Source organism: Polypterus senegalus, chromosome 1, assembly GCF_016835505.1.
Source record: "Polypterus senegalus isolate Bchr_013 chromosome 1, ASM1683550v1, whole genome shotgun sequence".
Classification (NCBI taxonomy): Eukaryota; Metazoa; Chordata; class Cladistia; order Polypteriformes; family Polypteridae; genus Polypterus; species Polypterus senegalus.
The window spans coordinates 273,169,337-273,195,831 of record NC_053154.1 but is presented as its reverse complement, the minus strand read 5'-3'; the positions used below and the strand labels follow the sequence as shown (position 1 = coordinate 273,195,831).

The 26,495-nt window shown below is 36.5% G+C and overlaps 1 protein-coding gene across 4 annotated transcripts in view; it reads right to left on the bottom strand.

Annotated features, from left to right (window-relative positions):
* zfyve27 (zinc finger, FYVE domain containing 27) overlaps nt 1-26,495 on the bottom strand; it is a 156,859-nt gene that overhangs the window by 83,443 nt on the left and 46,921 nt on the right. For all 4 annotated transcript variants that reach the window (XM_039774425.1, XM_039774445.1, XM_039774434.1 and 1 more), the window contains exon 7: nt 18,216-18,340. In XM_039774425.1, the coding sequence (XP_039630359.1) occupies nt 18,216-18,340 (125 nt within the window). The remainder of the gene's footprint in view (nt 1-18,215; nt 18,341-26,495) is intronic.

Sequence of the window (26,495 nt, the reverse complement as noted above, 5' to 3'; positions counted from 1 at the left end):
CAAGAGTTTTAGCTATTGTTCCACCAAATATTACAGTGTGAAAAGACAAGTGATCTAAGATCTAAACTCCAGTAAATTTAAAGACACTACAGTCCCTAGAGTTTATTTAGCATGACATGATAAAGAAAAAAAATTCAGTAAGCAACAATTGTGTTAGTGAAAATACCTTTTTAACGAGAGATATATAGATATAAGAATGGGCAGAGTCTTTTAAGCAAAGCTTAAGAAAAGCCACAAATACTTAATTAACAGCCATTAATAGTGGTATACAGACCTTGAATAAAATGGGTTTCAGCAGGTGAAAAACATGACACATGTCGTGCTCCTGTCAGCAAAGAACAGGGAGACACAACTACAATGGGCATGAGATAACCAAAACAGGATGACGGAAGATTGGAAAATGTTGCCTGGTCTAAGTAATCTTGATTTCTATGGTCATGTGCAAATGGTAGGGCAGAATTTTGTTGTAAAGACCATGAAACCATTGATCTACCCTGCCTTGTGCCAATATTATTTGTGGTTAGTGTTACTATCATGGTGTGTGTTTTATGGCACACATTAGGTTATTAAATACAATTTGGGAGTCACCTGAATGCCACTGCATACCTAAGAATTGTCGATGACCATTATCATCCTTTTATGGCCACTGTCTTCTCTCTTTCAAATGGATACTTCCAATAGCATATCATCAAGCAAGCATAATCTCAAGCCGACTCTGACAAAAAATTCAATTTACTCAAATGGCCTGCATAATTTTCAGATCTCAGTCTAACAAAGTACCTTTCAGATGGAACAAGAGGATCGTAACATAATCCTGTGGCCAAAAAATCAGCAGGATGTGAGAGATGCTACTGAGTCACCAAGGACCAAATTCCCCATAAAATGTTCCCAACATGAAGAATTCAGACTGTTATGTAGGTAAAAAATGGGTTTCTAACTGGAATTAGAGAGGTGTACATATTGATGTGTTACAATGGGTGGTAGATGTAGGCCTCTTTATACAAAATAATTCACGTCTCCTGAGAACAATGTGTGACATGTGAATGAATGGTTATACAGCATGGCTGACACAAAAATACTTTCATATATTAAGATAAATAAGGTACGCACTTTGCAATTTGTATCCCTTTAAAGATTTTGATATTACAATAGAAAGGTTTCAGTAATAATTTTTCTATAAAATTGCATATTTAATTTTTTGACAGAAATATGAATTCCGCCAGATTTAATGCGGCTGAAATGCAGCATTAGGAAAGGAACAGCTTGCACATTCAGTGACATTTCCCAAACATGGTATGAACTGTTACAGTATGTAAAAAAAAAAAAACAGAAGAAAACAAAATGGGAAATGATTCACAGAAGGAAATTAAAAGCCAAGAAACCGAAACCTTAAATACAAGCACTGTTTGTTCTCTTGGAGTTATTCAAAACTCTCCCCCTTTCATAACTTTGGTGCTATATTTATAGCCTTGTCCGAGTTATTTACAGCCCAGACTGGATGCATAGACAGCAGGAAGGAAAGACATACAGAGCTCCAGAGGATATAGTGTTTGCTTAAGAGCAAATTAGTCCTGATCCTGTGCATTACTGGCACAATCCCAGAAACTGTTTGGTTTTTGACCCTATATCTGAGCTATTTAAAAGTATGAAAAGTAGAAACGTTCAGGTTGAGCTCCCCGCTACCAGATCACAACTTCACTCTCACTGCACCTGTTTTGCAAGTTTGCAGGCTTTAGGGAAAAAATATAGCAACAAATTAACTAAAACCTTTCAAAATAAATATAAGGCAAAATACTTTAGACTGGACCGACTTGATTAAAAGTCTTTAACAGCAAATTCATTTAAAGTTGATCATAAAGAGTAAGTAAGAGATACAATTTTTTTTTTCAAGGAGAAAATGTATAAATTTGAACCAAAAATACAATGGTCTCTTTATTTTTCTGTAATCTGGGGTATCAGCTTCAAAACAGGAATTATGTTTTTATTTCAAACAGCAAGATACATTGACCAGCAGCTTTTGCTTAGACCCACCTAAATCAGTGAGTGTGCCTGTGTTGGACTGGCATTTCATCTTGTGTTAGTTTATGCCTTTCACAGAATACTTACCTACCTTGTGGTCTTATATTACAGTAGATTCCGATAGTGAGTCAATATTTCAAACCATGCTGCAGTGTTGTCCCAGTTAGTTACGACAGTGATTTAATAATTTAAATAAATAAAATGTAGCCTTAATAATTGAAATAGAATGGAAGTCACACCCACAGGATATCGAGTATGTCATTGAACCTTTTTGCTATATTTTTCGGTTTTCATATTAAGATTTCTCTAGGCCTAAAGTACCCACCCTTGAAAATAAATGTGGGGTTGCTCTCTTGAGGTGCTTTCTCACTGCAGAAACTTTGTTTTCAGGGACCAATGAGTTCCCATACGATGTAGGCCCTGGGCCACATGTGGTCCCTGGCCACCTCATGTGTTGTGTTCCCACTGCATAGCATGAACTATAACATTTATGCAAAATACATGAAAAATAAAAGCAATGTAGTGTGAAGTCAGACACGATCAGGAGTTCACGGGGAACTACATCAACTTATTGCTTCAAAGAAATTGCAACTTCACGGGGGAGGTTACTGCTTCAATTTGGTGCACTGCACAACAGGGAGACAGCTATGAAGAGTGGTGTACAGCAAAGTGTAACGCTACATCTTCACCGAAAACAATCTGAAGTCCAAACTACTAACAGATTTGTAAGATGAAACCAGTGCCTGTGGTCAACCAGTCAGCATAATTCATCACCCAAGCACCACATACGATACTTCCAGGATGAATGAAAAGTACATACCCTGGAGAAGGAGCTAAAAAAAGTACCAGGAACTACAACTGGCCAAAGTTCATGCTGTGGGAATGCTAGAAAAGTTCCTGAGTTTTCCAAAGGTCTCTGGTTCCTGAAAAACGTTCCTACAGTGGGAAAATGTTTATTGTATTCTTGTCAAAAGTGTAGTTTAAAATACCAGCAAATGGGACTGAGGATCAGCACTAGTGATTACTACAAGCTGATTTCATTTGAGCTTGTAGCAGCTAAATAAGACCATAGGGTAGTGGCTAAGGCACTGGACTTTAAACATTTATACCAATTTACTGCTTGATAAAGGACAAGTCAATTAAACTGGCTTTACACCCAAAGTAATAAACAAATATGTAAACAATTCCAATATAATTTGAATTTCCGATTAAAGGAACATAAAGTCTATAAAGACTGTTGAATAGCCAAAAAGAAACGCAAAGCTGAACTGCACTCTAGAATAATCTATAAAGGATATAAAGCAGCTACGGTCTCCCTTTTGTTCAGAAGTAAATATTTAAAGACAGAGATGTAGTTTTCTTTGATGCTACAAGAAGGTTTTTAATAAACCAACTGTTCCAAATTGACACCATGTCTCACCATGACTGGTAACTGCACTTTTTCTTAAAGTGGTAGCATCTAGTTATATGACAGCATACTCCTGTGTTCATTGCAAGGCCAGTATATTAAAAATACTAAGGCAAGGCACATTTCACACAATACAATACACATTGCAATGCAGGGTTCATAATAAAATACTCTCATAACACAGTACAGCTTTGGAATAATGGGGAAAAGAATAAATAAATATATAGATAAATAAATATTTCTGGGGAACAAAGTGACAAAATGAAAATCAATAAAACACACAGGACTGGCATTAAAAAACAATACAAATGTATATGTTTGACCCAAATATATATTGTTATTGAGTTTTGTGATGGCAAAATTGAATGTGAAACGTAACTTGGATATTTAGCTCATCTTGCATACTTCTGTATATACCCTAGCAGTTTCAGAACTCTTTCCTGCATGTTAAAAGACACCTTCCCTTTCTAATTAAACATATACAATGGAAACTTAAGAAACATTTACCAGACATTGTACTGATGACTGACACCTTAATAGCATTCCAGAAATTAACAAAACTTTACATAGTCACAACCAACATATACACAACATGACATGTAAAAAAATCAGCATCAATATCCATTATTGACATGTAGCTTTGTAATAAGCATGTGCCACTTTGATGCTCGGACGCTTACCATGTTGGGGAGCACTACAAATTGCAGTTTTGAGATTTTAGAAACTTTTAAAATTAATGTATTTCTTACAAGTTTTAAAGACAGTTATATAAATCAAACACTTGGAATGTTTGGAATTCTTACAGTTCATACTTACCTTTATATTTTTTTGTCTTATCATTTCATAATGTTAAAAATATAATTGAATGAAAATGTGTACCTTACAAAAATTCTTCCCAAAGTAACTGCCTTGTTTGTCAATTCCACATGCTGGCCCAGGCTTTTGTATCATTTAAATGTAATTATACTTAAATATTTTTGATTGGCAACTATAGCCTCTTTATATAAGGTCATTTTTATATTTTACAGAGGGTATTTACACAGTAGAGCACTCAGGGATAAACTCTGATCAAGCAGAGCTTTAACGAAAAAAAAACACAGCAGTCTCACAATAATGAAAGGAAATCATAAGGCCATAGCCTTATAACTGATAATAACATGATGTAAGTCACTAAACCCTTTCATTTCCAAAAGGTCAATGCAAGAAAAATATTTTGATATCATGATGTCTTTTGACAGAAAGATGCTGCTTGCATTATTGTTTTCTAGATAAACTCTAAATATTCTGCTGCATGATAATCATTTAACTTATAACTCACACTTTTATGTCACCAGCAACATGCCAGTGGGTGACCTTAAGCAGGTGCTGTAGACTCTTAAGGGACAAGGTCTATAAGGTTTGTGCACAAAGTATGTGACTGATGTTCTAGCTAATGCACCCTCTCACAACCCAGAATTATCCCTTTTCCTGTTGGCAAGAATTTGGTAATTGAATCTAAAACTAGTTGAATTGCAAAGTGTTTAAGGTAATATACCATGGAGGAACTAAAAGATGAAGTGTATGTTATAAAAAAGTGATTTCAGAGATTAATTAATAAATGACAGACGAGTGTAACATTTAATAAGATCTTATAACCAACACTATTTAAGTGAAAAGCAAATAAGATATAATTGGTTGATTCCAAAAACAATTGTGATTCCCATAAACAACTTTCATATCAAAAGTGAGTCGCATACAAAGGAAACTATCTCATGACTAATGAGGATTCTTAACATTTTGGGGTCATTTTGCTGCCAGTGACTCTGAAACCTTTGTTGAGATCAAGGACATCATAAATTCTATATATCAATCAATATTTTCCATTCAAACATCCAGATGTCTCTGTTTAAAAGATTCAACTTGGTCACAAATGATCTTTCCAACATGTCAATGGCCTTAAACACATTTCAAAATCAACACAGAAATCATGGACAAATACCAAAGTCAATGCTTTTCAATGGCTGTTGAAATATTTGGACTGGCTGACTGAAAAGCTGTGACCTGAAATTTAAAAAAGTAGTCAAGATTCATTCCAATGTGTTCTGCAACTTCATTAAAAACTATGATATAATAATTTTCATACATATATTTTTGTGAAGAAAAAAATAGTACTATTAATTTAAAAACAATATTTTTAAATAAGTGTATTTGACATGAATCCTATAGTTGTCTCATTTTACAGTGCATTTAACACTTCTAATCAACTGTTCTCTCTATCTTATACTTGTTTTAGGTAAATACAGTAAAGTGCATCGATTTTTTTTTTGACTGCTTTATTCCATATCTGGTGCCATAAGTCAGGTGGCGAAGTTCAGTGATTATTTACTCTATTCTTTTAAAAAATTATCACACCCTCGCTATGCATCCAACAATTTATTTCTTTCAGCTTTAGTAAAGCTTACAGTACTAGGCATTTACATTGGCAATGATATACCTCTGTTTTTAATAATAATTCTTTTATTACCAATATGTTTGCTTCCATTTTTCTCTCATTAATATTCAAGAGATAGAGATACTTTGAAGGTCACAAACAAGTCCACTTTATTATATGGTGATTTGTTGTTTTTCTATTTATAGCTGTGCTGTCATTATGATAACACTGGTCAACAAAGATTTTGCCAGAGAACAACTTAGGGGTATTATAGATGTAATTTTTCATGTCGATTTCACAAATATATCAAGAATGTTTCCATCATCCATAGTTTTTGACGTTTTGTTTTTCAGACTGTATATTTAGCATCTAAACCCTTATTCAGACAGGGTTAAATCCAGGATAAAAGTGCTTTTATTGCTCTTACTAAACATTTTATAACTTTATAGAAGGGCATAAAATAAGTCTGTTGTGTCAGAGTTTGCAGGTTGTAACACGTTTAAAAATAAATAGTCTGCTCCATGAACTCAGTGATTAGATGTCAAAGTGTAAACCTCTATGTGCTTACATCTTTAAAAAACAATTTCTTGGATTCTCATCTGGAGTTATTCCCTGGAAATCTCAGGACGGTCAGTGACAAGCATAGCAAATGATTTCACCAGGACATTTCTGAAAGGAATAAATAATATTAATACAAGTGAAATCCCAGTATGCTTGCTGACTACTGCTGAACCTTTAAGAGGGATACTCCTGAGACCAAGTACAGCAGAAAATCATACATTTCTACCTTTTAGATGAGACAATTCCAGTATGTAAACATGGTGTAAATACACATTTATTCTACATTCTCATTGTGCCTTACTTAAAATCCTTGAGTAATAAAGTCTGATTAGATTTTTGAATATAGCACGAAAATTGCTGTATGATTCACCTATATTGATTCATGTGACAAAAGGTTAAACTTAGTTATTCAGTGTAATAATCTCACAGCAATTTTCTTAATTGGGACCTAATATTTAGGAAAAGATAAAACTTAAGGAAACCCTGCTTTGAGCACCACATCCACTAACCTGTTTAACCATTTCACTTTCGAATTTTGGCCTACCATCATTTTCCACCATCATAACTTTAGCACACTCTCACAGGACCTGCACAAGATAACATCTGGAGCACCAGGAGTGCATCAAAGTTAAGAGAACAGAGGTGTGTGGCAGGGGTTTGGAGCAAACAGACAATCTGGGACATTTTTATTCATTACTTGAATTGCATACCAAATGATTAGTTAATACATTCTAAGTTTAATATTATTATATTGTATGTTTAGTGTGATTGACTGCTGCTGTTACTACTATTTTGTCACTGTTGTGGCAAAGTGTCAATACTGTAAGTGGACCTACCTTTCCAAACTGCATTTCCTACGAATGAATCTGGTACATTCATGTAGCTAATCATTCCTTGCTGGACACAGATATATAAATAAAACAACTTTCTCTGTGCTTGCTGAAGCTTATGTTTCTGTCCATCCACATTAATAATTCTTTGCATTTATATAGCGCTTTTCTCACTACTCAAAGCGCTCAGAGATTGCAGGGTAAGGGCCTTGTTCAAGTCAATCTGAATCACAGAATATGCAATAATCAAGAGTAAAAGGTTTTAGTAAGAAGTAAAGTGCAACAATCTCTCAGCTCTTATTGCAAAGAAATTCTGAGTTTGAGAAAGCTAATTTTATTTACCAGTGATCTTGTGTTAGACCGTCTTGCTGAGCCAGATGTACAATATACTGTATATGTTCGGAGACAACCAAAAGTGAAATTTGCTTAAAACTGGATGGGGACAATTAGAGGGCTCACAGGATGTCACAATTCTAAACCAGTACAACACCTCATGAAGGCAGTGCTCAAAGTAGGGACGGTGATTTTGAGCTGCAAAGAGTAATGGCACACTTGTCAATCTGGTCCAACAAAAAGCATGCTTCTGATTACAATGAACTGTCTACTTGGGATGCTCCAATTAGGTTTTTTTAAGGCTGATACCGATCACCAATTTTATGTTAACTGATTTTTTTTTCTTTACTCCTTTAAAAAACTTTTTACACTAATCTCCGTCATAAGCAGACAAATAGACATTTTATGTCCTATATTAAAGTGCATTTTTATTATTAAACTATAGGCCACAGGTGCTAATTAACTGTTCATTTTTTATTAAAAAAATGAAATTCTGTCGGTTTATTGTTCCATTACCATAAAATAATAAAACAAATAAAATTTCCTTACAATAGATACTCTAATAAAATAAATACAAAAATATTTATCCAAAATACATATGGTATAAAAGAAAACAACATTCTTGTCATAATTAGAAGCTGTCACATTGTTTTTAGTGTTTTCTGTAATGTAGCTATCTGAAACAAGGCTTAATTAAAAAGTCGTTTTTTAAATATACATGTGCTTATATGGTTTAATCATTTTAAATCATTGATTGCACTACAGCTTTTTACTATTAAAATATACATTTACTATATTTATACAGGTGTTTTTTTCTTCAGTGTATAAACTAGACATTCATAATTCTTGAGTTTAATTATAAATATGGATTACCATTTTAATTGTGTAGTACTTGTTTCTTACCAAAACTTTTGCTGTATGACATACAGCAACAAATAATAAACACAGTACAAATCTAAAAAAAAGCCTATTGTTTACCAAGTAGCAGTTTGAAATTCATCTTCATCTTTTTTTTCTAATTAAAAGTGCAAGCTGCTACATTTTAAACAAGCATACTGACCAAACTCAAATGGTGTCCGTTTTAATTTAAAGGACAAAATAAAATAGCTGTTCCTGCTGTTTGTCTAGTTGCACAAGTCAACTTCTATGATTTCTTTTTTTCAGTTTATTACTCCACTTTATTTAACGTAAAGACTAATATACTAATCACCTCTCATTCACTGATAAAACAAGCTTCCACTCGCTACTCATTGTTTACACTGCAGGAACGTTCAAGCATAAGAAAAAAAAAGGACGTGTGGTGGCTCAACTAATATAATGTGTTGTGTAAAAAAGCAAAACAACTAAATTACCACAAAACTTACAAAAGCATGGGCTAAAACTATCATTTTTTGCGATTGTCCATTTACCGATTACCAATCGAAATCAACATAACCTGTTACAAAGGAGAAACCTTTCATAAAATTATCAGATTATATCATCAGATTATAAATGAGCATTATAAGACATCAATGGACTAGTAGTGAACGTGACCAATAAGTTGTCACAGGTGCTGTGTGTGCTCTCTGTTGTACGGTTACAATAATAGTGCTGGAATTGATGTAAGGTTGGAAGAAATGGCATCTATATTCATGAAAATATGAACTGCAAGATACAAAGAGCCACGGGAGATACAGTTTTTAGTACTCAGAACACCTGGGGCCTCATGCATAAACGGTGCATACGCATAGAAATGTTGCGTAAGAATGTTTCCACATTCAAATCGCGATGTATAAAACCTACACTTGGTGTAAAGCCACGCACTTTTCCACGGTACCTCATACCTTGTCGTACGCAAGTTCTCCGCTCGGTTTTGCAGACTGGCGGCACCCAGCGTCAAAGCAGTGTTACTGTTTCTGTGTGGTTACTCTTTATTTATTTTATATGACGCGGCTTTATAAATACACTGAAACTAACCGCATATTGTTTATTAGTGTAATGCATCTGATTGTAATTAACTTGTAACAATATAATGGTCCAGGGAGTAGCCATAGTATTCCAAATACCATAACTGATTTAGCGTTGTTACTCTCACTGCACCTTCTTCTTCTTTCAGCTGCTCCCGTTAGGAGTTGCCACAGCAGATCATCTTTTTCCATATTACTCTCACTGCACCACTCTGAGTATTTATATCACTGTATCTGAGTGGGGAATCACAGCAGCAGCTGATTGGAAAGAGAATTTTCAGTATGCAGTATCAAGCACACGCTGTCTCAGCCACGGCAAAATGTTTCAAAGCCTTTCCTGTATGGACCTAATGGTTCAGAAACAGTTTCATCCCAATAACTTTAAACGCACTCAATCAATTGCTCCTTATAGAACTGTTTGTACTTATAAGTACAATCACCCCACTGTAAACTTGCACTACAGTTATAATATTACACAACCTGAGCCACTTTATAAAGTGTGTATTTACATATGATGACAATATCATTTTTAAGATGAAGTGCAGCAAAATATGTTCATTTAAATAATCTATATTCTTCACTGGGACTGGCGTGAAGTATAGAATAATTAAACATGTACTATGAAGATATTTCAATGTTCCTTAAACGTTTTGAAGAATTGGCGCTTTAAGCTAAACATTAAGCAGCTGATTGTGTGGCGATCGGTTACTTGGAGAAAGAAAAGCAAGGACTGCAGGGGCGGCGATGCCAATATATATTGAATATAAAACAGAAAGAGAAAATAACGACACAGCTAAAAACGCAGCGGCAAATTTCGACAAAGGTTAAACGCTTGTGTCTTGAACACGAAGCGGCTATGTAGTGTCCGCAACGGACGTAGCCATCCACCGTGCATAAGATACCATATTGACATTGGCGGGCGAAGGGGCCACCGATTCTTTCTCTGCCCAGGGCCGCCACAAGCCTAGAGCCACCCATGAGTACTGCTGCAATAAATAATTTCATCGAAGGTCGCCCACAATCACTGCGCCGTGAAACCCATGTTTAATAACGTGCTTTTAACTCCCATCATCATGAAAATTATGTCACGTATACATCTCAGTATTTTAGTTATTTAGAGAGCTGTAATATCACGAATGTAATGGATTCTGTGTCCTGTCGGAGGAAGAGAGACAGTTTAAGAAGCAAGTAGTGATTCACACACATAGAGCACAAAGAAGATCACATACAAAACAAAGCATTTAACATGCTACTTTAATTACAATGTGATTTGAGAAACTGGTTAATTAAACGATTTTAAGATGAAGTTTATGATGTTCTACTTTAATGACAAAATAAATAACATGATTAAAGTGGAAATTTCGAGACTGAAGTTGACATTTCGTGCTTTTTCCCCACTGTGTGCCTTTTTTTTCTATGTACCCTAATAAGCTTTCATATGACACTCAGACAGTGGGCTATGACTCGCCTTTTCACGCCGACTTTGATATTTGACAACTTCTTTTTTATTTCTGCCACTGTGCAACTTTGTGAACGTGAGCTTTCAAGTTTCTTCAACACGTTATGTCACTCGATCGACTTCCTTTTGTTGATTATACCACGGTTTAAATAAACAAATAGTATGTTTTTCCTTTGCCTCCACTTGGTATTCGCTGAAATTCTTAGTTTTCCCCCGTGCTTTTCCCATTGTCTTTTCATAGAAGGCTGAGATTAAGGGTGATTTATATTGATTTGCATAGTGGAAGTTGGAGTACGCAGAGATTCCTGCATCTGGATTTTTCTGTGCGTAAGCACATTTCGGCTTTTGTGCTTACGTCATGTTATAGTGCGAATTCTACGCACAGCATTATGCATGAGGCCCTTGAACAGGCAAATGTGCCTAATGACACCAATAAAAGAACAGCACCTACCTTTTGACTGCGCATCTAAACAAATTACTAAGGTAAGGTAACATTACTGTCTAATTCGAAATGTAAACGCCACGCCAGAATATAGCAGTAGCATTTTAACAAGTAGTACACACTTAGTCCATAATGCTTACCTAAACTCTATTTGCTGTTGTAATGCCATATGGTGATGCAATAGTCTAAACAACAGAAGCACTTCTCAAATGTGGGGGGTCAAGTAGCTGCAGTGGTTGTGTCATTGTGTATGTGTCTGTCTCTCAGCACACATTGCAATGTACAAATTAATCATTACGCTTCAGTTTCTTTGTGATACTGAGCTCCTGAATTGATAACAGCAATTTTAGCTTTATATTTACTCAAGGGCGACACGGTGGCACAGTGGTAGCGCTGCTGCCTCGCAGTTAGGAGACCAGGGTTCGCTTCCCGTGTCTACGTGGGTTTCCTCTGGGTACTCCAGTTTCCTCCCACAGTCCAAAGACATGCAGGTTAGGTGAATTGCCGATTCTAAATTGTCCCTAGTGTGTGCTTGGTGTGTGCATGTGCGCCGGGGATTTGTTCCTGCCTTGCGCCCTGTCTTAGCTGGGATTGGCTCCAGCAAACCCCCATGACCCTGTAGTTAGGATATAGCGGGTTGGATAATGGATGGATGGATATTTACTCACAGCATCAAGTCTTTTGTTCAATGTAGTTTTTCTCTTTCCCTGAAACCCTGGTGGTTTAAATTGTATGAACTGCAGGAAATGAAGGCGGACATTTTAGAAAGAAGCCTTATCGATATTGCCACCATTTACTACAAACTTTTTAAAAAGCTGTCTCCAGACATGTTTTCTCTATTACATCTGGCCCCATCAGATCCATATATCTCAGCACAAGAAATTATTTGTGATATCACAAATGGTAACTCTGAAAACTGCCCCAGCACTTAAAGCCAGTATAATTAGTACTAAGACTTGATGTGGCATTTGAACTGTATTTTCTTAATTTAAAAACGATATGAAAGACAATGTACAGTGGATATAAAATGTCTGCACATCCCTGCCAAAATAACAGATTTTGTGCAATAAAAAATGAAATCAAGATAAATCCTGTCAGAACTTATTCCACCTTTATTGCAAAACTGCAATCTATACAAAGATCAGAAACTCTTTAGTGAAAACGGAAAACAAATCATATAGAAAATCTGGCTGCATTAGTGTGCTCACCCCCTAAACTAATCCTTAGTTGAAGCACCTTTTTTATTACAGCACTCAGTCTTTTTGGATAAGAGTCTATAATTTTGGAACATCTGGGGCATCATGCATAAATGGTGCATACGCACAAAAATGTTACGTAAGAATATTTCCACGTTCAAATCGCGATGTATAAAACCTAAACTTGGCATAAAGCCACGCACATTTCCATGGTAGCTCATACCCTGTCATACGCAAGTTCTCTGCTCGGTTTTGCAGACTGGCTGCACCCAGCGTCAAAGCAGTGCTGCTGTTCCTGTGTGGTTATCCTTTCTTTTTTAGATCCACATCCCTGACACGGCTTTATAAATAAACAATATGCGGTTAATTTCAGTGTATTAATTGAATGCATCTGATTGTAATTAACCTGTAACAATATAATGGTCCACAGAATGGTCAAACTATTCCAAATACCATAACTGCTTTAGCGTTGTTACTCTCACTGCACCTCGGATCATCTTTTTCCATATTACTCACCGCACCACACAGAGTATTTATTTCACTGTATCTGAGTGTGAATCACAGCTGTACAGCAGCTGATCAGAAAGAGAATTATCGGTATACAGCATCTAGCACACGCTGCCTCAGCCATGCTGTCTATTAAACTGTTCTCATATGACAAACACTTCAGAGCTTTTCCTGTGCTGACCTCATAGTTCAGAAACAGTTTCATCCCAAGAACTCTAAACGCACTCAATCAGTCCATCAAGTGCTCCTTGCACTACAGCTATAATATTGCACAACCTGAGCCGCTTTATAAAGCACTTATTCACATATGATGACAATATCATTTTAAGATGAGATGCATCAAAATATGTTTATTATATTATACAGGTAAAACTTTAACTTTAACTACACGGTGCCGCATTGCTAGCAAGCCATTGGCGCTCCGTTCACGGATTATTCCTGCCTCGCGCTGTATTCTTGCTGGTACTGACGCGACACTGGAAGGACAGATGGATAGAATAATTAAACATGTACTACGAAGATATTTCAATGTTCCTTAAAAGTTTTGAAGAATCAGCGTTCTAAGCTTACTTAACTTCTATTAACTTAACTTCTATTACAGAGCTGATTGTGTGGCGATTGGGTATTTGGATAAAGAAAAGTAAGGACAGGAATTGGAGGTTAGTACGTTTGAAAGAGACAATACTGCTACAATAAAGTATTTCATTGAAGGTAGCACACTGCACAGCAAGCATCTTACGTGAGACATTAACAATCACTGCACCACCGTGTTCCCATGTTTAATAACATGCTTTAACTCCTATCATCATGAAAATGATATCACATATACATCTCAGTATTTTAATTATTCAGAGAGCTGTAATATCATGAATGTAATGGATTCTGTGTCCTGTCGGAGGAAGAGAAAGCCTGGAAGCACGTAGTAATTCATACATATAGAGCACATAGAAGATCAAATACAAAACAAAGCATTTAATGTGCTACTTTAGTTACGATGGGATTGAGAAACTAGTAAATTAAACGATTTCAAGATTAAGTTCATGATGTTCTACTTTAATGACAAAATAAACTATGTGATTAAAGTGGAAATTTAGAGATTAAAGTTGACATTTCATGCTTCTTCCCCACTGTGTGCCTTCTTTTTTCTCTGTACCCTAATAAGCTTTCATATGACACTCAGACGGTGGGCTACGACTCCCCTTTTCACGGCGACTTTGATATCTGACAACTTCTTTTTTATTTCAGGCACTATGCGACTTTGTGAACGTGAGATTTTGAGTTTCTCCGACACGCTATGTCACTCGATCAACTTCCTTTTGTTGTTTATACCACTGTTAAAACCAACAAATAGTACGTTTTTCATTGCCCCCACTTGGTATTCGCTGAAATTCTTCCGTTTTCCCTCTTGCTTTTGCCATTGCCTTGCATAATTCTGGGAGGAGTTGGGGCGGGACGGCAGGTGCGTGTACGTGCGTTACTTTTCACGCTGATCGGGATTTATGTAGCGGAAGAACGTGGAAGTTGGTGAACGCACAGATTTGTGCATCTGGATTTTTCTGTGCGCATGCACATTCCCGCTTTTGTGCTTATGCCATGTTATAGTGTTAGTTCTACGCATGGCGTTATACATGAGGCCCCTGGACTTTTGAAAACTCCTCCTTGCAAAAAATGTCAAGATCTGTCATATTACAGGGGCTTCTCATGTGCACAGCTCTCTTCAGGTCACCCAACTGCTTTTCAATTAGATTACGGTCTGGACTCTGCCTGGACCATTCAAGAACATTGATCTAGTTAGGTGTATACTAACTACTATATGTGATGAGACTTATTGTGATTGGTTGATTCTGAACACAGCCACATCCTTGATTATTAAAGGGTGTACACACTAATGCAACCAGGTTTTTGTATGATTTTTTTCCTTTTTCTCTAAACAGTATTTGATTTGCTTCACCTTCTTTGTATTTTTGCAGTTTTATAATAAAAGTGGAATACTTTCTGACAGGATTTATCTTGGTTTCATTTTTTATTACACAAACTGTGATTTTGGCAGGGGTGTGTAGATTTTATGTATACACGGCACACATTAAACAAAGTTAATACAAATGATTGCAAAAGCTCCTGTGTAGTATATTTTTAATTTGCCCTTAAAAATATTTTGGAATTTTCAACTGTATAAATGGAAGGTGAAATAAAGGTTCTGCAATGAAAATGATCCAAGCGAAAATTAGAATTGTTATATGAAAATGGAGAGTAAGGTAATCAATTAATTTGAAATTCAAATACAGTTATAACAGCAATAATAAAATGGTATCTGCAAGTAACAACTCAAAAAGGGTTTGGCTTTCGCTATTTGCTCCCAGTAAAACTTTCAATTTGCAGTCTGTGTTAAATTAATATTTTTCACAACAATTGTGATTTGTGACCTTCCTGGATTTTGCTTACTGATGATAATGTTTCTTCACCTGCTCCATTTTTAGCAGTTTAACTTACTTGAGTTCTGTGTAACCCTCTTACTGTCAACAATATTTGGAGTAAGGTCGGATGGGAGAAGTGTGTTGTAATATCCTGTACTACACTGCTTGCATGAAGACGTACTATATTCTATAACTGAATAGGAAAGTGATGTTCCATATTATACAAAGTTGAAAACAAATAAACTTTCTTTATGAGTACTCATTCAAAACTATTTCAGTATTTGATAAGAACATATTAATGTAACTGTAAAATAAGTATGCTAGGAATGTGCTGTTGTTGAACCTTTTTATATTCTTAGTTGCTTTTCCTATATGAAGAACCATTTTTTGTAGAGTGTTCTCATTGTGTAGTTTTCTAACTTGAGTGAGGACTGAATGCAGAGTTTCAGGAATTGAACTTGGAACATATACTGTATTGTACTTGCCTGTTTCTTTTTTTTCCATTTGGTTGGGTTGTGTTACGGACATCCGACATATGATTTACGAACGGGGCCGCAGCTGCTCCTTCATCTGTCCAGGGGACGCAATGCAGGCTCCTCAGTAACTGCCGTTCCGTCATCTCCGGCCTGGGGACGCTGCAAGTGGTGGCTAGACGGGGGCAATTTCGCTGCTCATGTCCCTCGGGCAGCTCCGGTTGATGAATGGGGTGGGGGGGCCACACCCCATTCATTCTCAGTGGGTGGCTGGGTGCGCAGCAAGTACTCATGTGCAGGACGGAGGCTTGATGGGGCAGAGGGAGGCATTTCACAGCTTTAAAGTGTCCCTCGAAAGGCTGTCCTGTTCATTCTCGGTGGGCGGCTGGTGATGCTGCAAGTGGTGACCCGGTTGTGGTTGAATGGAGGCCATTGAGGGTGAATGGGGTGGTGGGGGGGCAGCATTGTTGTGTGCCTCGTATGGCTGCCTGTTGAATGGGGGCCGTGGTGAGCGATTCACTACTCGCCTTTGGCCACACCCTGTTTGCTTTCGGTGGGCGGACACTGCAGGCAGCATACTGCATGCAAGTGGAGGTGACTGTGTGGTGGGCGGGTGGTGAACCGCCCCTCGCTGCCCCTATTCATTCTCAATAGCAAGCCTGCTTGTACTGTTACGTACATAGCAGGAAGTTGTGTCTCGTCAGTACACCAGACGTGCTGACGAGGGGTGCCTTCCTGCTGTAATAATGTGTACAGTGCTGTGCAGAAGAGCTCAACTTAACCTTTTGTCTTCACCCTTCAACAATGTCTCTGAAACACAACTCTGATGCAAGTGCTGGTGATACAGTAAAGAAGAGAAAAACCATCACCATGAAAAATAAAGTAGAAATAATAAAAAGGTCAGAGAGAGATGAAACGCCACCATTCATTGGCAGAGCACTTTGTTACAGTCGGTCAACAATAGCATTTATTAAAATAATGTGCCTGTTCCGGCTTACATACAGATTCAATTTAAGAACAAACCTACAGTCCCTATCTTGCACATAGCCCAGGGACTGCCTGTATTATGTTTTGATCCCTAAATGAAAAAGTACCCCTGGGTCATCAGGGAAATAACTACAATACAGAAGAAGGGCTGAAAATCAACTGTGGAAAGAATAAATGAAAGTACAGTTCCAATATGACAATGAACTTTTAAACTTGTATGTGTATTATACTTTTATTAAATTTAAAGATGTTTTCATAGCATAAATTTATTTTACATTTCAGAGTTCACAATTTTCATTTAACTTTTTTTTTTAAGTTTTCCTTGACATTTTTTTGCAGTAAATCTTTTTAAATGTTTCCAAATTATGTGCATTTATGTACTGATTTCATGTTTTTAAGTCTTTGTTACCAGGATATGTTTAATATGCAGGTTACACTCTGTCCTACAAGCATCATTACTTAAAAAAGTATATTTTTCTTGCACCATAAAAGATGTCAAATCAGCATAAAAATGAGGTAAGACTGTTATTTTTCCTAATGCTAGCATGTTTGTCATTTTATAAAGCTCAAATATTCAAACTTTACCACAATTTTGGGAGCAACTAATTAGTACAAAATGTTATCAATAGAAAAATCATGATGTGTTCAAAATTTTCTATTAGAAGACTGACAAACTTCTCAGATTCACAACCACATCTTTCAAAGTGCTTTATCTCATGTACGCTTTTATTTGCTACTATAATCTGAATCTGTAGTATGCAATATACAGTGTACAAATATCCTAACTACAGTAGAATAATAAATCTCTTAATATTTACATCTTTATATAATTTTATAATTTATTGTGTAATTATTTATTACGCCAATCTATATTTGTTTGTTAAACTGAAATAAAGAGAAAAAATATTAAGAAATTAACATCTGAAGTATTTGCAGATTGGTATCTTTAAGCAAACATGAGCTTAAAAATACTATAAGTGTTAATGGGCACTGGAAACCACACATCAAACCATAACCCTAAACCTAACCCTGCATATTAAAAGCACAATGACCATTTAATAAAAAGCATTACGTTTATTTTCTGCAAAAACCTCAGAACTATCATAAGTTCTTTACATATTCAATAACAGACCAGGAAAAGTGGGCTGTTCAGGTCAATCCTAAATTGACACTGTTTCTGAAGATCGTCTCATAACACCATGACTCAATTAAAAGATATACTCAACTCACCTCTACACTGGTTGGAGTTGGAGTATGATCCACAAAAAGAGTAGGTTCTGGCTCCTTGTTTTCAGCATCCCTAGCTGTGGGCTGAAGTCGGCTCTGATGAAAACACTCCTTATGCTCTAGAACAACTATTAAAAAAAAAAAACACTTGAAGAGCTACATTTTACATTTATATATTTACATTAGCCACTCCCAAGGCTGAATTCCTGAAATGATTAAATTAGGTTCACACCACTCTAAATAGCCTGTATTGTTATTGTCTATGTTTTTCTTTAGTGTTACTGAGACTGTCAAAAATGTTACAAAATGTTATTATACTGTTTACAGTACATACCATACTAAAATGCCAAAAATTTATTTGGATTAACTAGAAACTAGTACTACTGGATTTGCTCTATCTTTGAGTACATGAAGTTAATTTTCACAAGATCCTTTATGCCTCTTACGTGTAGTGTCAAGTTTTGTTCTGAGATGTATTGCTTTTTTTTTTTTTATATAGCTACATGCTGCTAGTTGGTTGCCATTTTGATAATGTGACCTCAGAATTTATCTGTATGATAGGTCTTGGTCATGGGTACCTTAGAAACATCATTGTTGCAATTTCTGTTGTCTACAAATAAATACTGTACAGGCTAACCAGAAACATTTCTGTGGAAATTCTAACATGATTTTGTTAATATCTCCACTGACCTCAATAACCTCCTGAGAGTCAATCTTGATAATAACAAGAACCCAAGCCCACATAGTTTGTCATTTTTTAATTACCTCTCTTTGACTTGTCATTGTCAGCTTACATGCATTGTGATGTTTCTTAGTAACAAAGTTAAATATGCAGTGCATTGCCAGGATTAGCAGGAGAACATTTATTCAACTGTGTCACAAGGATGCTTGCATTTTTTTTTATAAAACGGTGTATAACACGAATAGCTAAATAAAAGTAGGAGACACAAATAAACAAACCAATAATTTGTATTTTATATTGCATCTTTTCATTGCAAATTTTCCCCTAAGGTGATCTATAATATAGGCCCATGGTGTTTACTTATGGTCACAAATTGTTTTTAATGGTGAAAAGTGAAATGACAAGCTTTTCCAAATAATTCCAAAACTTTTGAAGACTTAGAAAGGCAAGAAAGCAAAGCTCAAAATTCAAAACATGTTGTACTTAATAAATGGTTATAAAATTCCATAAAATCGGACTTTAAATTCTGTTAACAATAATAACTCAAAAAAGACTACTAAACAGCTTTCACTGTTGGAAAGTTTCTGCTCATCTTTGGTCTATCTATTTCTGTAGTAAGCAATTGTACCTTTTGTATTATGAATCCTGTGATACTCTGGATAGAACAAATTTAATTGTTAGGAAAAAAGTTATTAAGTAACTACTAATACATTAGCACCACCTAGTGAGAAATGTGTGCACAGATTTATTATGGAATTTTTTTTAAGTCCTGTAAATATTATTCTTATTAAGATAAGAAATGTTTGCAAACATTTTGTTCTGTCTTAGGCAATCTTTTTATTTATTTTAAACGTAAATATGTATTACAGAAACTGAAAATCAGAATTAAATTTCGGGCTTTAAATCAAATTCTGAGAAGACATGTGGATAAAACCAGTTACCTGGTACCTACTAAATGAGCAACGTTTTTACTGTGGTAGTATTAGGATATTGCTAAAATTGAACTAGGTTACAAAATCCAAGTCAACTAATAGTCAGCCAATAACTATCAGAAGTAGATTAATATTAAAATAAAAATATAATATCAGTCTAAAAAAATTTAGTAGTTTGGAATGCTGTTTCCTAAATGTTAACTCAGTGTAAAATAAAGATGTTTTGGTTAATAGCATTATACAGTATTAACTATAAATTATGATGTCAGTCTTCTTACTGAAACCTGGCTGAGAAAACATGACACTGTTTTTTAAACTGAGGCAACGTCTAATGGTTTTATCTTTAAATTAAAATCAACAAACACTGACAGAGGAGGTGGCCTTTTAATAAGTTTATGCAAGACAACACATACAGTATCACTTATAAAGATTTAGGTGATTTCATACCTGTTCTTGGGCTTATATTAGATACTAGCAAAATACCCGCGCTTCGCAGCGGCAAAGTACTGCCTTAAAATTTTTATTAAGAAGAAAATTAAACCTTTTTAAACTGAGGGAAAATATACCAATAATTATTTGTTAAGGATCTCTTTCTATACCACATTTTGAGTTCAGCCCTCCGGTTGTAATATGACCAAGCTGTGCGCTGAGCTTACTCTTGAGCATGCAACGTACAGTTGGCCATGTGAAAAGCAATCTTGTCTCAAATCTCACAGCTTGGATTGCTGCTGGTCAAAATCCGTTTGAGTTTCATGGTTTGTTTCAATTACGACAGTATTTTCAGGACTTGTGTTGAAGTGACATTCGGCATCTGTCAAGCATTATAAGCATACAACTGGTTTCATCGATAACTTTGCATCCAGCTTTTGAGAGTTTAAACATTCATAAACATCAAAGTGTCCACTACTGAAATTGTCATCTGTGAATCTAAGAGGCATTGGCGGTTGTCGAAAGGTGTAAAATATTTGGCCATTTCGGTACACTTGAAAGCGACAACCGAACAATTCAGCGGCAGCCATCAACTCACATGCAGAACCATAGGTGAAGAGCTTAAGCATTTCACTCTTATAGTGCTCCTGTGTAGTATAATTATCTCCTCAACCGTCATCAGTCCACACCTTGAACCTGTCCCAGTCATTCAATACATAAGACATAATGTTCCTCCAGATATCAAGAGTGAGCCTGATATGGCCGGGCAATATGTAACAAAGAGAATGGAAAAGGCAGGTGCCATCTCCAGGCATGGAAACCACTCGGTAAGTGACAGTTCTTTGATTGATGGTGATCACCTCGATAGACATGTTAATGGGGGTACAGTTGGAACAATAAAAGAAATGGGTACCTGAACAATGTAAAGTAAGTCTAAAATACCTACACAATAACTATAATCGTAATAAACGAACAATAAAACAGCGGAGAAGCCGTGGATTAAATAAAAAGGCTGTAGTTATCAGCAGGGAGACGTGAATCCCATTGCGAAGCAAGGAAGGGAATGAAGAGACCGGAGCAACGGACGGCCTTATATAGGCAAGCAGCCAACAACGTGGGAGGCGTTGGGATGGGGAACCCAACGCTGCCTCAAACGGTGACCGAGCTGCAGACTATGGACGTATATATGTAAGTAAGTAAGATTCAGTTAGCGTTGGGAACCCGCATAACAAATTTCTTAAAGATGGGCCCATAAGTAACAAAGACCATTGGAAAGTTCAATATGGCGGCCAACAGTGGCGTCATATCACTGAAATAAGTACGTACATTGGTTTCGGTTAACGCAGGGAAGCCACCTACCAAATTTCGTGAAGATGGGGCCATAAATAAAGTTCAACATGGCAGACGTTGTCAACTGTTATGACCGTTATGCGTAGAATTTCAAAATGAAACCTGCTTAACTTTTGTAAGTAAGCTGTAAGGAATGAGCCTGCCAAATTTTAGTCTTCTACCTACATGGGAAATTGGAGAATTAGTGACATTGGAAAGTTCAATATGGCGGCCGATAGTGGCATCATGCCACCAAAATAAGTACGCACATCGGTTTTGGTTAGCGCAGGGAAGCCGCCTACCAAATTTCGTGAAGATGGGGCCATAAATAAGAAAGTTCAACATGGCGGACGTTGTCGACCGTTATGACCATTACGTGTGGAATTTCGAAATGAAACCTGCTTAACTTTTGTAAGTAAGCTGTAAGGAATGAGCCTGCCAAATTTTAGCCTTCTACCTGCACGGGAAGTTGGAGAATTAGTGATGAGTCAGTGAGTGAGTGAGTGAGTGAGTGAGTCAGTCAGTCAGTCAGTCAGTCAGTCAGTCAGTCAGTCAGTGAGTCGACATAAAAATCAGTGAATACTTTGAGTAATTCAAACTTAATAGGCTAATGTAATTATACTTTGTACATAAATCACCATGAATACAGCAGCATGAATAAAAATAAAATTAACGAAAGCACAAAGTTTAATGAAGCAGATGTTCTCATAAACTAGAAATGATCGTTTTTTAAATGAAACCTACTACCTGTTCTAAAAAAAAACTACTCAATAGCAAAATCATTGTTCTGGAACCACACATTCTTAACTTTATCAGAAAATCTTTATACACTGGAATAAAAGTGACAGTTGTCAAATAATAAAAAAAAATAAAAAAAATCAGAGCTACACCCAAATATGCTTAATTATAGACCAGTTTTAAATTTACCTTAGTAAATACTAGTACTTGAAATAGTAATCTATACTAATAAAAGGCAAAGCCCTCACTGACGGACTGATAGACTGACTGACTGACTCACTCACACACTCATCACTAATTCTCCAACTTCCCGTATAAGTAGAAGGCTGAAATTCGGCAGGCTCCTTCCTTACAGCTTACTTACAAAAGTTGGGCAGGTTTCATTTCAAAATTCTACGTGTAATGGTCATAACTGGAACCTATTTTCATCCATATACTGTAATAGACTCCAGCTCGATGGCCGTGGGAAGAGGAGTTGCATCTCGCATCATCATGCCTCCCACTTAATTGAGTGCCTGCCCATATAAGGTAAATATCTGCGGGTCAAGGACTGTGCTTAGCATATTCATAAGTAAAAATATCTGAATCACTAACTGATGTTAAGTATTCATGGACAAAATATAATTATTAAATAATTCCAAATAACCTGTCCGCTTCCTTTCATAGCTTTTCCGATGGTTGTGCTGCTTCCAGCCATGTATTTTCATATTAAAGCATTTAACCAATTACATTTCAGCCATCATTTGTTGCCAGGCAGAGAGGCCTTCACAATCCGTTGTGCAGGCACTCTAACACAGAATAAATGTCGATTAACCTGTTGCTTCAACCAATCAGATTTTGAGTTGGTGTCAATAGGGCCCTATAGCAAGCGTACGGCAACGTCACTGTATTCAGACCCATTGACTGAATAGAAGCCAATATGAGGAACTCTACGAGGCCACTGAACGCACCGCAAGCGCTCCGAGCGTTCCATGGCAGGATTCTGGACAATATTATTTGCCAGACACAGACCAGATTTCAACACCACGAAAACCTGATGTTTGTCACGCTCCTCGAGCCCCATAAGTTTCGGGAATACAAGAAAAATTTTACGCATGCAGCCTTTTCCAGTTTAACACTACAGCCACGGAACGGTTTTTGATCTGTCTCGGCAAAAAACTGAACTGACTGTAATGTATGCCATGAATGATTTTGCAGGAAAATCTCCCACTGATCTCTTTGACTTCCTTCATCAGAATAATCTGAATGAGAGCATGGGGCAGCTGTTCACATAGGTATATTTGGCGGTGACCATTCCCGTGTACAATGCTTCTGTCGAGCTGACATTTTCAGCCCTAAAGTGAATTAAAACTTATGACAGAAATACAACAGGGCAGGTTCGACTTTCAGCATTAGCTTCGATGGCAATAGAAAGGGACTTTTTGATGGAACTGAAGCGCACGGATGATCCGTACAACAGAGTAATTGAACTGTTTTTGAGGAAAGAGAGGAGGATGGATTTTGTTTACAAATAATCTGAATTTTTAGTGAGTAAAATGTTGTGATTTTCCTAAATAATATTGCAAGTTTATGAGTTATTATTGATGTTTTTATGTGTGTCGCAGCTGTGGCTGCAGTAGAAAGGAACTTGCTCACCCCTGGTTTGTCTATTCAATAAAGGCATTTATTGTGGATACAGGAGTTATCTTATATATATATATATATATATATATATATATATATATATATATATATATATATATATATAGCAGAATAACCGCTTCACAGCGGAGAAGTAGTGTGTAAAAGAAGTTATGAAAAAGAAAAGGAAAAATTTTAAAAATAACGTAACATGATTGTTAATGTAATTGTTTTGTCATTGATATGAGTGTTGCTGGCATTATATATATATATATATATATATATATATATATATATATATACATATATATATACAGTGGTGTGAAAAACTATTTGCCCCTTCCTGATTTCTTATTCTTTTGCATGTTTGTCACACAAAATGTTTCTGATCATCAAACACATTTAACCATTAGTCAAATATAACACAAGTAAACACAAAATGCAGTTTTTAAATGATGGTTTTATTATTTAGGAGAAAAAATCCAAACCTACATGGCCCTGTGTGAAAAAGTAATTGCCCCTGAACCTAATAACTGGTTGGGCCACCCTTAGCAGCAATAACTGCAATCAAGCGTTTGTATAACTTGCAATGAGTCTTTTACAGCTCTGGAGGAATTTTGGCCCACTCATCTTTGCAGAATTGTTGTAATTCAGCTTTATTTGAGGGTTTTCTAGCATGAACCACCTTTTAAGGTCATGCCATAGCATCTCAATTGATTCAGGTCAGGACTTTGACTAGGCCACTCCAAAGTCTTCATTTTGTTTTTCTTCAGCCATTCAGAGGTGGATTTGCTGGTGTGTTTTGGGTCATTGTCCTGTTGCAGCACCCAAGATCGCTTCAGCTTGAGTTGACGAACAGATGGCGGACATTCTCCTTCAGGATTTTTGGTAGACAGTAGAATTCATGGTTCCATCTATCACAGCAAGCCTTCCAGGTCCTGAAGCAGCAAAACAACCCCAGACCATCACACTACCACCACCATATTTTACTGTTGGTATGATGTTCTTTTCTGAAATGCTGTGTTCCTTTTACGCCAGATGTAACGGGACATTTGCCTTCCAAAAGTTCAACTTTTGTCTCATCAGTCCACAAGGTATTTTCCCAAAAGTCTTGGCAATCATTGAGATGTTTCTTAGCAAAATTGAGACAAGCCCTAATGTTCTTTTGCTTAACAGTGGTTTGCGCCTTGGAAATCTGCCATGCAGGCCGCTTTTGCCCAGTCTCTTTCTTATGGTGGAGTCGTGAACACTGACCTTAATTGAGGCAAGTGAGGCCTGCAGTTCTTTAGACGCTGTCCTGGGGTCTTTGTGACCTCTCGGATGAGTCGCTCTCGCTCTTGGGGTAATTTTGGTCGGCCGCCACTCCTGGGAAGGTTCACCACTGTTCCATGTTTTGCCATTTGTGGATAATGGCTCTCACTGTGGTTCGCTGGAGTCCCAAAGCTTTAGAAATGGCTTTATAACCTTTACCAGACTGATAGATCTCAATTACTTCTGTTCTCATTTGTTCCTGAATTTCTTTGGATCTTGGCATGATGTCTAGCTTTTGAGGTGCTTTTGGTCTACTTCTCTGTGTCAGGCAGCTCCTATTTAAGTGATTTCTTGATTGAAACAGGTGTGGCAGTAATCAGGCCTGGGGTGGCTACGGAAATTGAACTCAGGTGTGATACACCACAGTTAGGTTATTTTTAACAAGGGGGCAATTTTCACACAGGGCCATGTAGGTTTGGATTTTTTCTCCCTAAATAATAAAACCATCATTTAAAACTGCATTTTGTGTTTACTTGTGTTATATTTGACTAATGGTTAAATGTGTTTGATGATCAGAAACATTTTGTGTGACAAACATGCAAAAGAATAAGAAATCAGGAAGGGGCAAATAATTTTTCACACCACTGTATATATATATATATATATATATACATGTGTACATATATATACACACACACATCAGAGTATATAAACTCACTCCTGAATATACAAAGTGAAAGTCAAAATCTATTGATTGAAATGACTCTGAACTGAACTAAGTTAACAAAAACGTATACAGAAAAATAAATTAAAAAAACACTTCGGTTAATGTTTTGAAAATGATGCATGTGCCCTGCCCAGGATTGGTTCCTGCCTTGCGCCCAGTGTTGGCTGAGATTGTCTCCAGCAGACCCCCGTGACTCTGTGGTCGGATTCAACGTGTTGGGAAATGGATGGATATTCCAGCGCTGACTTTGTATATTCCGACGCTGACTTTATATATTCAAGTTTTGACTTTATATATTCAGAAACAACTTTTGACTTTATATATACCGACGCTGACTTTATATAACCAAGTTTTGACTTTATATATTCGGGAATTACTTTATAAAACTGCTCAAAAAAATTAAAGGAACACTTTGAAAACACATCAGATCTCAATGGGAAAAAGAAATCCTCCTGGATATCTATACTGATATAGACTGGGTAATGTGTTAGGAACGAAAGGATGCCACATCGTTTGATGGAAATGAAAATGATCAACCTACAGAGCCCTGAATTCAAAGACGCCCCAAAAATCAG